The following is a 15,255-nucleotide window of genomic DNA, read 5'->3' as shown; positions in this document are numbered from 1 at the left end:
ATCCCTTCAGGACTCTAATCATTATCACAATCACAATTACCACCATCACTACCACCAACACTGGCACCACCACTGCTTATGAACATCATAACCACCACCAACAGCCCCACGCCTCCTTTTGTGCAGTCCTTGATTGAGCATGCATGTGTTCCAGGCACCATTTAAGTACATTACGTGTATTAAGATCACAGAAACCTTGTGAGCAATGCAGTAGTATTAACCTAATTTACAGATGAGAAAAGTGAGGCACAGACAGGGTAATACACTTTCGAAAGGCCACAGAGCTAGTAAGAGATGGCTCTGGAGAAGAGTAACAGTTCTAAATAAGGTTGAGGACTGAGAGATAGAAGGGAATATGAAATATATATGAGAACTCAACTTTTCCTTCTGATTTCTAGAAGTAGTCTAGTTTCATTGCCAAATTTATCATTTTAGTAAACAAGATACAAATGTTCAGAGTGCTTCAGCTAACTGTAGTGAAAAAAAAAGCTTCTTTAAGGAACATTCTAGGCAATGTTATCTTCCATTAATTGTAAAACAGTAAGGATTCCCACAGGAATCCCAGTCATCTGGAAAGATGTGTAGAAACCTTTGAGGATAGGGTAGGACCTCGTGTTCATCCCAGCTGTCCCTTACCCTTGTTTGCACTTGTTGGCACAGCAGAACAGAGCCCTGGGATGATGCACACCTGGAGACGCTGAGAGGCTTTCTGGTGAGCACCGTTACCTCCCGTGAGATTTCACTGCTGCTGCCATGGCCGTAGGGCCAGAACACCCGGAGGACCTGACTCTAATACAAAGCTCTGTACTTTACCGCCTGCACAGTTTGGAAAATGTTTTCAGTTTATGAGTCTGCATTTTCTCTTGCAGACCCAGAGTTCCCTGACTCACCCATAGGTGCAGTTGGGGTGGCACAGGAGACACACGTGGTTGGCATCTGCAAACTTCCAGATCAGGGTGCCATTCTCTCCCGCGACTCCAGCAGGGCAGGTCTTGACGCAGTGAGGGCCATCAATGTAGTGGGCGCACTTTACACAGTTGCCTGGTCCCTGCACCGAGGCAGAAAAACCATTTCATAAATCAAATATTTATGTATGTGTCTTTCAGAATGAAGTAACTTTTTACTTAAAATATATATCACGAAAAAAAGTCAAACAATGTAGAAATGCTTCAAGGGGACGAATTCTTCTCTGACTGTGTCTTGCCTGATGTGACCACTGTTAACAGGTGAGAATAAAGCCTTCCTGACTTTAAATGTGTATTGTATATGAAAACATAAAAGAAACTGAACTGGGTGTTTTACTTGACTTTACTTCATACCTTGTGGGCATTTTTCCTTGTTAAAACACTGATTGGCCTACGTGTGTATTTACATCCTTATCATTCAGATGGGCTTCCTAGGGGCTTCTGTGGGAAGCTGTGCTTGCCAAGGCAAAGCTAAGCAAACCCACACCTGCGTTTCCCCAGTGTTGAGAAGGTGGCAGGTGGAAACACAGTGGCTGCATAATTAACTGTGCTGTGCTAAATTTGGTTCTGTTTGTTAAACTTGTCGATACATTAGGGCTGCCTGGGTTGCATCCACACACTTCACAAGGGCTGAAGTAAGGTGGCTAGGGAGGGTCTGCCTGTTGGCTAAGCACCCTTATGTCTCAAAGACTGAGTGTTCCCAGAGCGAGAACAATCAGATGACTAAGTCAATCAACAGCACCAATCATTTTATTTCACTGATGAAAAGTTAACCCAACACTAACCTAAAAACCAGTGGTTTACTTTGTAACCAGCTATTTTGGCAGCTTGTACCTCAAAACCTTATCATCATCTGTCTGATTCAGAGAACTTCTGAAAAGCATTTTCCATCAGTAGATTTAGATATGACTGTTGCAGCTCAAATTCAAATAGAGCTCCTCATATAAGTAATACTGAGAATTAACAATGTGAACACATTGGTGTGAGAGGGATTTTCATTCTCACTTACACTCTCTAAAATATTACTGAACATGTAGATATGAAACTGAATTTTGAAAATTTTTCTATGTGATTTAAAAAACCTCCTTCAAATAATTTTAAACTACTGTTAAATAAGAATGTGGCAACGTTTGATTAAGATGATAAAGCGGTGGTGGCAGGTGGCAGGAACAGTGAAGGCTGGCTGTCAGTGCACCCTGTTCATAGGGCCCTGATCTGTGGTCTGAGACCAGGCACCACCATGTGCGTCTGGGGGTTGGACACAGAAGATGAGTGCCCGAGCCAGCCAGGCCACATGCTGACCTCCCCTCAGTCACAGCCCCTGATGGCTGTGAGATGGGACGGGATGGGCCCGAGTGTGGGGAGTGGGCTGGACGGCGGTCTAGCAGCCACAGGGTGATGGTGGTGGGTTACCCTTGCGGGTCTGCAGCTGATGCGCGGGGGTAACATCAAACATGCTGCTTACGCGTCCAGTGCAGGTCACGTTCATGGCCTGGGGCAGGCATTCTGGATGGCACTGCACACACTCGGAGTTCTCCACGAATTCTCTGGGCTCTCTGACAGGAGGAAGACAGGAAACTGGTCAGTGCCATCCCTACAGACCCTGCTTCCAAATGCTGTCTGGGTTCACCTGTCTGAAGGTTCAGGTGACACCAACCACCTCTCTTAGAAAGATAAAACAATTTTATGTAAAAGTCAAACGTCTGGGAAAGTAGGACTATACTGTAATTTAATAAAGTGATTCTGTCAGCTGAATCTTTAGTCATCTTCTCCTAGAACAAAGCATAAGCTTCATTTACGATCAAAACAGCTTCTCTACATTTTTTCTACAGGCACAGTCTCTGAATATTAGATAAGCCAACACATGGGAGAAAAGAAGATAATAGTCCTTAAAAGGCACCCCCTCCTATATCAGATTCATGGATATTTAAGTTACGCTGCAAAGAAATGGTAACTAGATCAATACCTGGGAAAGGGAAAGAGAGCTATTAAAGTTTCCTTAATGATTATTACTAAAAACAGTAAGAATGGAACACAGGTATCAAGTATTTTGCTTGGACTATTTTAACCATTCCTCAAAAATGGATAGAGTGGGACTTCCCTGGTGGTAAAGTGGAGAGAAATCTGCCTGCCAATGAAAGGGACACGGGTTCAATCCCTGATCCGGGAAGATTCCACATGGCACAGAGCAACTAAGCCCATGAGCCACAACTGTGGAGCCTGCACGCTGCAGCTCCTGAAGTCCGTGCCCTAGAGCCTGTGCGCGGCGACAAGAAAAGCCACCGCAGGGAAAAGCTGAGCAACACCACGAGAAAGCAGGCCCCACGCTTTGCAACTAGAGAAAGCCCGTGCACAGCAGTGAAGACCCAGTGCAACCACAAAGTAAATAATTAAATACTTGAGAAGCTGATGCTTGACTGAAAGGACATGGTAGATGTGGGCAGCTCTTAAGACTACTGGGAGTTAACTAGGCAGTGAACAAGAAGTGTGCACACCCAAAGATATGTTCCGTGAGTCCTCTCAGGCAGTCAGCGTCAATTAAACCAAAAGAGCCACATGACTTTTCCCTGTGCTGCTTCTTGAGTCACCACACGCAGTATAGGGGCCAGTTTTGCAAACAGAGAAGGTGCTGCTGGACACCAGGATCCTCTAATAGGAAGACCCAGGCACCACTGCCAAGGTTATTTTAATTACCTTGTTGCTTCAAAGAGAAAAATGTTGAAAGTGTTAGTTTTTCCGACTCTTTGCAACCCCATGGACTGTAGCCTACCAGGCTCCTCTGTTCATGAGATTCTCCAGGCAAGAATACTGGAATGGGTAGCCATTCCCTTCTCCAGGGGATCTTCCTTACCCAGGACCTAACCCGGGTCTACCACACTGCAGGCAAATTCTTTACCATCTGAGCCACTAGGGAAGCCCCTTCAGAGAGACCTGAACACTGAAAATGTGAGCTCAGCATCTGCTTGCAGCCGTAAGGATTACACCAGTGTTTCTTACTTATTGAAACAATACTATTGATTATGCAATTTACTCTGTTAGGTTAATGAGCCTATCAACTAAAGGAGTCCTGTGGAATTGAATTCATCCTGCTTTGAGTATTTAGTTAGTTGAGCTGAGCTGTAGTTCAAGCCCTGATAGTGAAACAGAAAGGAAAATTTCCTAGAGCTATCTGTAACTCCTATCTTCTTCTTTACCATAAAATTTCTCTTTTTCTTTATTTTTAAAAAATTGCCTCTTCCAGTTGCTATCCTTACATTTTGTTTTCCTGTTAGTTTATTTTCATCACTATTTGAGATCATTCAAAGCCTTACTCAATATCAAAATTCCCATAGAATCAACAGACTGTACTTTTTATTGACTGCAATAAATTCAACAAATGTTATACAAACTGTTTATTTCTTTGTCCAAGGTTCTGTTTAAAGTTATTTGCACTGTTCAGTGTGTCTTGAACATAAACAAAAACTAACCTGGAGCTGTGTTTTGACACAGCAGGAATGCCGTGCTACAAGGATACGACTAATGGCCATGGTCTTGGTCATCTGAACCATGGAAGACTGTTCTGTTTGTCTTGGGAACTTTGTGTAGCTTAGAAAAATAAATTTCCAGATAAAGAGACTCTATAAATTGGGTTGGATTAAGTAATGAAAAATGTATTTTCATTTCCTTTTGTGATTAACAATTATCAACAGGGCTTCACAGGTAGTCGAGTGGTCTGCCTTGCAACGCAGGGGATACCAGTTCGATCCCTGGTCTGGAAAGATCCCACATGCTGTGAAGCAGCTCAGCCTGTGTACCACAATGACTGAGCCGGAGCTCTGGAGCCCGTGCTCTGCAACAACAGATGCCACCGCGAAGAGTAGCCCCTGCTTCTTGCAACTAAAGAGTAGCCCCTGCTTCTTGTGAGCAGCAACGGAGACCCAGCACAACCAAAAACAATGAACTAACTAAATAAATCTACACACACACACACACACACACAAAACAATTGTCAACAAACAAAAAGGAAAAGAAAATTAACTATACACTTATAAAACAATCCTAAGTCTTATTTTTTAATCAAAACAAAGCAATTGAAAAAAAAAAACAAAAAACAAACTCTTACCCCTCTAGAATGTTGCACTTTCCCACACACTCCTTGCCACGACTGAAGTTCTGGCAGGACATGCAGTATTTGGGTCCCGGTCCCCAGCAGCCCTCTGATGAGCACAGCGGGTGACAGATGTGGCCTGCGGCCTCTGAGAATACAGGGTGAGTCCCATGGTCAGACAAGGAACAGTGGCCACAAATACACCAGTGCCCCCGGGAGAAGCAGTGACACGAGGGCCTCCAGAGGCCCGGCACAAGTCCCCTTTGCCCTGCTGGGTGCCAAGCATATCTAGATGGAGCTTGTCAGAGCTGCAGGAGCAGAAAGCGTGAGGGTCCTTGTCATGCGTGTACGGGACACAGAACCAGGAAGACACCCAGAACTTCACCAATTCTCTTAATTGCACTATGGTGTGAGAATCATTATTGCCTCCATTTCATCGATGAGGAAGATAAAGCCCAAAGATTTAAGTAAACTGATGAATGCCTCAAAGCTTGGAAGGGCTCAAGCCGGGATATGAACTTGGCTCTGCTTCTACCGGTGGCCAGGATCTCAGCACAGGGGCAGGCACCACTTCAAAAGCTGACTATGGCTGTGAACTCGGATCTGGAAATGCCAGTGTGAAATGTTCACCCCATTCCTCTGCGTCTGTGTGTGTGTGTGTGTATGAGAATGTGTTTAGTCATTGGGGATGAAATGAGTAGGGAGGAACACACAGCTAAAATGCCATAATCAATACTAAATTTTGTTCTGTAAATTACTAATAACTGATGGCCTAGACTTCAAGGCAGATTTCTCCTATGAGATGAGAATTATCTAGAAAAAAATCTGATGAACGTCACAAAAGAATATACACATTTCCCTTAATTTGCTTCTTAGGAATGTAAAAAGTAATTTAAATGTTTGGGAGTAGCCTTTCAATATTCTAAATCAAAATAAATGACCTGTTAGAACCATCTCCACAATCAACCAAAGTGATTACTCACTGCACTGTTTTTCACTCCTGTTGTTTAAAATTTTGGTTTTCTGAGTTGAGGTCCCAAAAAGTTTTTTCCAGCGTATTGTATCTGCATAGCACAAGTTTCGATTTCCTGAAATTATCACATCACCATCACTTATCTCCTTGAGGGAGCGTAATCCCAAAGATGTTATATCCAGGCCGACAACCGCAAGAGAAAACTGGCCACTAAGGTGAAGAGAAAAAAAATAATATTGTGAAAAATTATGACAGCATAGTATCAACAAAAACGTTTTTCTGTACCACTTTAGATTTACTACTGCCTTCCGGTTTGTAGTCATGTAAGTCATGTTATGGAAGGTCTGTACTGCAACTTTGGAAAATTGCAAGTGTTTTTAAAGTTCCTCCAGGGAAAAGTTAGTTCCTTGTTCATTTAATATCTCTAACTCTAGTGGCAGACTAGGGGTTGAATAATTTATTAATATCATTATTTCATTTACTGCATTTTAACTTTGCTTGGCAATTGAGAATACGTTAACTTTTCAAATATCCAAATATACTTAAAAAATCATAGATTCAGCTTTCCATCCGTCCACCTACCATCCATCCATCTATTAATCCATTTATTGAACAAATATTTGAGGTAATATGTGACTAATTTTATTCTAATTCTAGGTTAAGTGTGTGCTTCTTGCTCTCAAAAAACCCTTTGTTACTGATGATACAATCATTTTTAACCCAGTACCATGAGAGTGGTGATGAGGGGACCACAGAGGCAAAGAGCAGGGTTCACCTAAACAAGTCTGAGGAAGGGTCTCTGGAAGAGGTGATGCCTGATCATCAGGACCTCCAGAGCAGGAGCCATGATATTTTCTTCACTACCCAACCCTGTGCTAGGTTCCTACAAGGTGACCAGGACGTGTTCATCACATGACCAGATGGAAGTTATTCTCACTAAAGGGAAGGAAGTCTTCCACACAGAGGAGCACGTGACAGGCACTGAGAGTCACATGCTGCTGCTGGAGCAGAAAGGTGGGACGGGGTCTGGGAAGGGAGAAGAGGCCAGAGCCTGGACCACTGTGGACACCACGTGGAGGAGGCTCTTGTTTGCAATGACGGGAAACCACAGGAAGGAGATGTGCATTGTTAGGAAGCTCACTAAACACCGAGGTGGGAAACAGACCAGTTGAGACAGCACTGAATAGAGAGGCTGATGATGAAGGCACGAGATGAGAAAATGTAAAGTGTAATCGGGAAATTCCTTTCTCCTTGCTTCTCTTTCTCTGCCCACTCTTTCCTCTCTGTGTCCCCCCCACAGTGTGACTCCTGTGTATTCGACTGCACCCCTGCTTTTAGGAATCCCTTCCCTTAGCCATGCTCAGGGGAGCCACGCCAGTGGGGACAAAGCTGAAGTCCTCCCTGCAGGGAGGTCTGGCAGGGGTCACACTTCCCCAGGAGGAACTGTGTATCATTGGGCTTCTCAGCAAATGTTATAAATTAAAAAAAAAAAAAAAGTCAGTTTTATGTTTAAAACCCTAAAACTAAGCTGAGAGGTACATGCTAGTCACCCAAGAAAACTGACCTAAGTCTCTCATCTCTATATGAACTTTGGTCAAAAGAAGTATTCCTGAGAACTCAGGGCACAGGGCCTTTCTGGGAAATGATATTAGCTGCATGTTTAGCATCAGAGATGCAAAGCTGGAATGATTTCTGGAAAGGGATGCTTATTTTACATTCACTGTATTCTGATTTTCTTTAATACTCACAGTATTATGTAGCCCTCTCAGGTGTCCATTATGAGAAACAGTTCTCAAAACCAGGTATTTTCCAAGGCAGGTTTGAACAGAGCATCCCAAACTTTGCCTTACCACAAAATTCATTATTACCCTTATTATGTTAAAGATGCTTGTGTGTGTGTGTGCACGCGCATATGTGTGTGCCCATGTGCATGTGTGTGTGTCTGTGTGCTGGAGCTGGAAAAGTGGAAATCCTGAAAGACATGCTCAGTGCCTCTCAGGTCCCCTGAAATGAGGTGCTGATGAGGACTGGTAGCCTTAGTGCTATTCTTGCCAAAAGTACAAAACCTCAACCAAATCAGGAGAAAACACTGGCCATCCTACAAATGCCTGACCAGTACTTTTCAAAAGCCACGAAAGACAAGGAAGACAGAGGAACTATCATGAACAGCAGGGGACTAAGGATTCGTGACTGTCCCTTGCAGTGTGGGCTGACCAGAACACAAAAAGTGTTTGCGGAAAACTGGCGAGATCCAAGAAAGTCTGCAGTTCAGTTACAGCCATGCTGATGATGCAGGGTGTCACCATCGGGGGAGCCAGGTGAGGGTGTGTGGGGACTTTCTGTAGTGTCTCTGCAGCACTTCAGTAGCTTTTACCTCAAAAGAAAAGACTCTACAAGTCTTTGGCTGGGGCCCACTTACTGCTGCTTCGTTCTGCCACGTATGATTTCCAGGTTCTCAAAAGCATGGAGGTCAGTCCTGTTTTCGGGCCAGGCCTGAATCAGCAAAAACCCTACAAAGCAGTAGGAAAGTTCAGACACATACCACTTAGAAATTTCTATTTTGTATGAGACATTATTTGGAGAAGGAAATGGCAACCCACTCCAGTATTCTTGCCTGGAAAATCCCATGGATGGAGGACCCTGGAGGCTATAGCCCATGGGGTCACAAAGAGCCGGACACGACTGAGCAACTAGCACACTTAGTGATTACACACCTGTTATTTCTTTTACAGTTCTTAGAATGTCCAGTTCTTTCGGGTCCAGAGGTGCAGTACGTGTGAAGGAGTCACTGAAACAAGTAACAGAGCCGTCAGTAACAACCTGCCGTGAACAGAGCAGAGTCTATTTTTCTCTGGTATACCAGTAACTTGATCTTTACTTACCCCCTAAATGCTACTGGCAGGATATGAAGATCTCCACTGATGGATGTGCAGTTTCTGAAGTGTTTAATGTTTGTAGCATTTATGGAAAGTGTGTCTTTAAACTCACCGATTCCTATTCCGTTACAAACTGTAAAGAGAGGTGTTTATTCCATTCACATGTATTGAATTAGTAAGAGCTGTGGTCCCTCAGGCAGACGGGAGCAGAAAGAGAAGTGCAGCCGCGGGAACCGTCGCTGGCGTGCTATCTTTCATCCCCTCAGCAAACACTGCCAGGCTCGCCAGGGACCAGGGGCCATGGCAGGGTGTGAGGCTGCAGTGCAGGAGACGCTGCCTGTCCTCACTGAACTTGCCTTCTCCTCCTCAATTTTCCCCACCTGGGCCAGAGTCCAGTTGCCCCGGAGGACTCCAGCTCCTTCTACACTACAGCTGCCCCCTGGGCTGTTGGTACCGCACGGGGATCACGCGTGTGCCCCCACTAAACCCTCAATGCCTTCCCTTGCCCTCATCTGGGCTGCAGCTTAGTTTTCTAATGGAAAGAAACAGTATGCATAAATTTTTTAACTAAAAGAGCAAGATGCATCCATGGAAGAAAACCTTGAAAACATGGAACAAAGAGGAACAAAATGACTAAAAATTCTACTGTGTAACTTTGATATTTTAGAAAATGTCCTTTCAGTTATCCTCCATGGTTATGTCACACCACATATGTAGTTTTTTTTTTTTTTTTTTTCCACTTATTATGCTGCGAACATTGTCCTGTAAGTAAAATATTGTCCTATCAGTAAAACCATTCACAAGCATGGCATCACCGATGCGATGGACATGAGTTTGAGTAGGCTCCGGGAGTTGGTGATGGAGGGGGAGTCCTAGTGAGCTGTAGTCTATGGGGTCCCAGAGAGTCGGACAAGACTGAGCGACTGAACTGAACTGAACTGATATTACATCATAAAGAATACTATAATAAGTCTTATCAGATGAATTGCTTTTCTTCCACAGGGCCTACTTAAGCCACATGCTTTGATCTCTGTCCTACTGTGACATCAGTCTCAGATGCCGTTTTCTGCACTCTGAGCTCATTTATTAATTTACATTCACTCCCTAATTTCCATCTTAAATGTCATCTCCCTCCGAAGCCCATTTATCTGTTGTGGCTCTACTTCTAGAATTCACAGTGCAATTGTTGGTATCTCTCTTTCAGACTTTATCTTTGAAGAATAATCATGGAAGATCTTATTGTTCAGGGTGAGGTCCTCCCCTCCCTTCTCAGGCCTCACCAGGGACATGGGAGCCCTGTTACCCCATCTCCTTCTTCTCCATTCTCTCTGGAGTTCCCACTGCTTGGGCTGCCACCTGGCCACGGGGCCTATCCCATCAGCCCCATGGAACTCCAGGCTTGCCCTGGAATGCATATACCTCGCTATGGGTCTGGCAATGGGGTGGTGAGGCTTGCTTAGGATTCCAAGGCTCTGGCTGAAAACAGAGTGAGGCAGCTTCAGCAAAACAAGCCCCGAGGCAGATGCCTGCTGATGGGGACTTGCCTTTTAATTACAGGTTTGGAAGAGAATTCTACATGTTTGAGAGAATATTCATTCTATCTCTGCTCAGGCGTGATGGTGATGGTGGGGTTACCTTAATTCCTAAATACGGAGACAAACTGTAATTCACCTCTAGATCTATCAGATCTGGAGGAGTTGTGGGCCATCAACACACATGCTCCCACCTTCGTTTACCAACATCTCCCTACACAAAGGGATCTCAGTTGGCCACTACTCCAGGATTTGAACTGCGGGTGGGTTTACAGCATAATGATTATAGGCGAGTCAAAATGTTTGTTGAGCACAAAATTAACAGACCAAAATCAGAAATAATCTCTGCTTTTATTGATCCATTTGAGGATGCTGGTAGTAAGCCTCTGTCTTCAGTGGCTGAACTCACTCACTTCCTCTCCAGGCACCACCCTATGTGTCATTTTCTTCCTTGCGTGTTTCCTTTGCCTGAAGATTCCCTGGAGCCAAAGGATATCCATTCCTCTGTGCACTGATGCGCCTGCCACACTGGGAGCTCATAGGTCTGACCTCAGACTGAAGCCCTGTGAGCTGTCCCAGCTTGTATCTGCCAATCCTGGCCACTGGTCCCTGGGCAAGTCATTTAGATCCTCTGTGATATAGTGCCTCCTCTGTAACGGGGATCGTAATAGCACAAACCTCCTAAAGAGGCTGAGGGACTGGATGGCGTGGAGCATGGAGGCTCAGTCTGCCCCTGAAAGAATACATGGGGCAGTGGTCAGTGTCAGCTGAAACCACAGAAACTTCTTAGAGACGGTGGCATCTGAGGCAGATGTTCAAGCAAGCAGCTGTTCATTGAGGCATTTTTTTTATAGCAGTAAAATAGTGGAAACAATCTAAATGACCATATAGATCGTATAGGGATTGTGGACAGGGCTAAGCAGAATAAGGAAGATTCACATGATGCTATCTGGAGTGATCTCCAGGGGATGCTTAGAGTGTAGATGTGTCTTCTGTGCAAGTGGAAGATGTGGCCTGGGCCTGGCACACACCCAAAGGGCCTGGGCACCAGCTGGGGAGGCTCCATGGGAGCCTGGAGATAGTCTGCACATCAGAGTGAATAATGTGAGGAGGGGTTATCATAAACTGAATAAAAAAGGGTTCAGTGAGCTCACATGGGTACTAAGAAAGCTATTTTAGAAACAGAATGTCCACTAGTAAATATAGAAGAAATGACAGAAATAGGAAGTCATTCTTACAATCGCCAAGCAATCTGACTGATGCAACTTCAGGCGAATCATCGGTTCTGCCATCGAGGTGGTTTAGTCACTCAGTCGTGTCCAACTCTTTGCAACCCCATGGACTGTAACCCAGGCTCCCCTGTCCATGGAATTCTCCAGGCAAGAATCCTGGAGTGGGTTACCACTTTCTTCCCCAAGCAATCTTCCTGACCCAGGGATCCAATCCAGGTCTCATGCATTGCAGGCAGATTCTTTACCACTGAGCCAGAGAAGCCACAGAAGTAATGAGATGAGAGTTGTGCACCCCTGGTGGGACACACTCTACCTGCAGTGCCCCATCTGTGTCCCGCCCCACAGAAAACATGACCCGACCAGACAGGGGTGGTCAGAGCAGCTGGCCTTGACTCCTCACAGCATCAGAGAAAAGAGGCCTGAGAAACGATCTTGAATTAATGAAGAGCCTGGATTGAAAAGCAGCTAAAAAGGATATATTGGGATAACAGAGGAGTTGAAATTAAACCGAAAACTAGAATCAATGTTAAACATGGGATAAGAGTGAAGTTGTCTTTTGTTACTTAGGAACATGTCCTGTTTGTACAAAAGTGTGTTGGCGAATGCAGGGTGAAGTGTTATAATACCTGTAGTCATCACAGGACTCAGAAAACACACACAGAGAGACACAAACACGGAGTGAGAACAATGTGGTGATTACTGAAAATTGAGAAATTCAAGTTCAGGGCAGATGGGTGTTCATTATGCTATTTTGCAATGCTTCTGGGTGTTTGAAAAATGTCAAGATAAAAGATAAAGTGCAGGATAAGAAGGGATAAATTGGCATTGAAGACACCCCTGGGATAGAGCACAGCAGAAAGGAAGGAACATGTTTCTGAGCTTGGAGACTCCCTCAAATCTGGTCTGAGGATGATGCTGAGGGTCTGGGGGCAGGGAGCCTAGCCATGACTGGAAGCAGAGAGGGCCCCGTGCCCACACCGGGCAGCTTCCCACCTTTGCCACAAGGCCCGTCACACTTTTTACACTTGCGGACACCGTCTTCCTCTACCTCCTGGCTGTCAGAACTGCAGGCGCGGACGCAGGAGCCGTGGTCTGTCACCACGTAGTTACCTGGGGGACAGTGAAAGGAAGGTGGTGAAAGGAGCACCAGGTGTGCTGGGCATAGTGACCCTGGATGACAGGTGATTCTCTGGTTCTGGGCATAGTGACCCTGGATGACAGTGATTCTCTGGTTCTGGGCATAGTGACCCTGGATGACAGTGATTCTCTGGTTCTGGGCATAGTGACCCTGGATGACAGTGATTCTCTGGTTCTGGGCATAGTGACCCTGGATGACAGGTGATTCTCTGGTTCTGGGCATAGTGACCCTGGATGACAGTGATTCTCTGGTTCTGGGCATAGTGACCCTGGATGACAGTGATTCTCTGGTTCTGGGCATAGTGACCCTGGATGACAGGTGATTCTCTGGTTCTGGTTACTTTAAGGACAAGAAGGAAGGCTGCAAACAGAGAGGAATGGGGTTCAAGGTGTTCATGGCCTCCCCATCAGGTTGCTGCTCGCTGGTTATGATGCTTACATTCAGGACTCACAGCTGAAAGCTTAATATTTATTTTAAAAAGTGACCCGAAACAAAGACCACTCTTCTCTTGGCCACCCTCATCCCCTCGGGCCTCTGTGGGCGACAGGGTCCACATCCTGCCTTGGCCCTCACTCAGGGAGAAGTAACTTGTGTTCATAATAAACTTTTCAGGAACTCTCTCTGTTTCTTTTGACTTCCCCAAGTGGATCCTCGAACCATTGGACGTTTGAGTGTTTAGTGGATATTTGTCACTTTCCTTCTGTAAATTGGCTGCTTATGTTCTCTGAGGCTCTGAGTGGTTTCCTGTAGATTTCAAATTCTCTCAAAGATTATATCTGTGTCACAGTTGTGGCTAAGTTTTCTTTATCTTGCCATTTACCTTACAATGACTTTTTTTGTGGGGTTTTTTTTGTTGTTGTTCCAAATTTTTAAAATTTCATGTTCACAAGTCTGGTAGTATAAATCTCTCCTTCATAATTGTTCTTAAAAACAATTTTTTTTTTAGTTAATCTTCCCTCTTGAAAATCACTTCCTCTCCTATGAAATCACTCATGTTGCCATTTCCCTAAATATTAGAGTCTCATGTAAAGCACAAATAAGCAAAACCCAAGCCCCAACAATTAAACAAAGCCAATCAACAAGCAAAAAGCTCTCTTCTGTGCTCCTAACGGCACAAACACGCCCAGGTTTTTAACTGCTAAAGAAGGCCGATCTTCTGACCTCTCTCTCATTTAGGCCTTATAAACACCTGCCGAGTACAAGAGCCAAACAGGGAAATGGCCCAACGGCCCTGGGTTTGTGCCAATCAGACCATGGAATGTTCTGGGCAACCATGGCTGGGCTCAGGACACAAGAACCAACTTGGGGTCAGCCATCACCTCACCTGCCTGATACTGAAGTGAATACAGGGACCCAAGGATCCCTGAGTGGGGGATACGGGAACCTCAGCAGGAGACAGAGCAGAAACAGGTGCCTGGCAATGAAGGGGCTCACAAGGGACACTCACGGGGACACTTCTTGACACAGGTGGCGCCAAAGCTGTACTTCCCCAGCGGGTTGACCTTCATTTCGTAGGTGGTAGGGTCATAGAGCATGAGTGGCGGACACGTGTCCTTGCAGGTGGCTTCATCACGGAACCTGCGGCAGACCTGCCACGGGAGGGGTGGTGTGATCGTTAGACTCCACGGGGAGCGGGGCCACAGCCCTCTGTGTCCAGGGGTCTGGTCAGAGCAGACGTCTAGTAAAGCACTCTCAACAGGGGCAGAAAGACTGTTTTCTTAAAAGCGTGGTTTTTCTTAAATACACTGTTTCAGATAGTTTTGAGGAGATTATGAGGAGGGAAAAACACATCTCTGTTAACTTTCAAAATAAGGCAGGAGTTCACACGCTACAGTAGTAACTCTAGAGCGAAAGTATTCAACTTAACTTACGTCCGATTTCCCTCCTAAACAACACTTGAGGATACATTTTTGAATTTATTATCAAACACAGAGAACTTTGACTGGGGGCTGTTGTGCAGAGGGACTCAGACCACACACAGAGGGGTCCTGACCAAGAGCCTGGTGTTGCCTCCCTCCAGCAGCCTGGCAGAATTGGTTCAGACCAGTGGGGTCCAAAGCCCAGGGCCCCTCCAGCCTCTGGAACATTAGTCTCCCTGTTCCTAAAAACTATAGACTCTTCTGGGTCCCACTCAAGGTGAGTCTCCCAGTTTGGAACTCACTCAGTGTTGCCTCTGGGACCCTGGCTGCCTGTCCTGGGGTCTCGGGACACACAAGATACCCATAATCAGACATGTGGCACCAACGGCCCACGGTGATACCTTCCGCAGTCACAGGGACTACAGCGAGGCCTTCAGCACCCTCATGGGCTGGGGAATCAGCAGAAAGCATCTGAGCTAAGCGGAAAGAGCAGAGGCTTTAGGGGCAAAAGATACAAATGGAGTCCAGCTGTCCTGCCCCTGAGGATCTGTGTGATCGCCTAACTTCACTGGGGACATTTTAGGGGTCCCTGA

The 15,255-nt window shown here is 45.4% G+C and overlaps 1 protein-coding gene and 1 long non-coding RNA gene across 2 annotated transcripts in view; both read right to left on the bottom strand.

The window, feature by feature from the left end:
* Window positions 1-15,255, bottom strand: part of EGFR (epidermal growth factor receptor) — a 221,650-nt gene that overhangs the window by 51,540 nt on the left and 154,855 nt on the right. Inside the window, exons 7-15 of the mRNA XM_027523275.1 lie at window positions 14,251-14,392; window positions 12,659-12,775; window positions 8,908-9,034; window positions 8,740-8,813; window positions 8,445-8,535; window positions 6,036-6,235; window positions 5,068-5,200; window positions 2,431-2,521; window positions 891-1,048 (exon numbers count right to left, since the gene is read on the bottom strand). Coding sequence (XP_027379076.1) covers window positions 891-1,048; window positions 2,431-2,521; window positions 5,068-5,200; window positions 6,036-6,235; window positions 8,445-8,535; window positions 8,740-8,813; window positions 8,908-9,034; window positions 12,659-12,775; window positions 14,251-14,392 — 1,133 coding nt within the window. The remainder of the gene's footprint in view (window positions 1-890; window positions 1,049-2,430; window positions 2,522-5,067; window positions 5,201-6,035; window positions 6,236-8,444; window positions 8,536-8,739; window positions 8,814-8,907; window positions 9,035-12,658; window positions 12,776-14,250; window positions 14,393-15,255) is intronic.
* On the bottom strand, window positions 10,766-11,805 carry LOC113880743. The gene is made up of 2 exons (XR_003507812.1): window positions 11,672-11,805; window positions 10,766-11,166 (listed from the first exon to the last, which is right to left on the bottom strand). It is a non-coding gene; the product is annotated as an uncharacterized LOC113880743 (long non-coding RNA).

This window comes from Bos indicus x Bos taurus, chromosome 22 (assembly GCF_003369695.1).
Source record: "Bos indicus x Bos taurus breed Angus x Brahman F1 hybrid chromosome 22, Bos_hybrid_MaternalHap_v2.0, whole genome shotgun sequence".
NCBI lineage: Eukaryota > Metazoa > Chordata > Mammalia > Artiodactyla > Bovidae > Bos > Bos indicus x Bos taurus.
The sequence above is the reverse complement of the archived record's forward strand: the minus strand, read 5'-3'. Positions and strand labels throughout refer to the sequence as shown.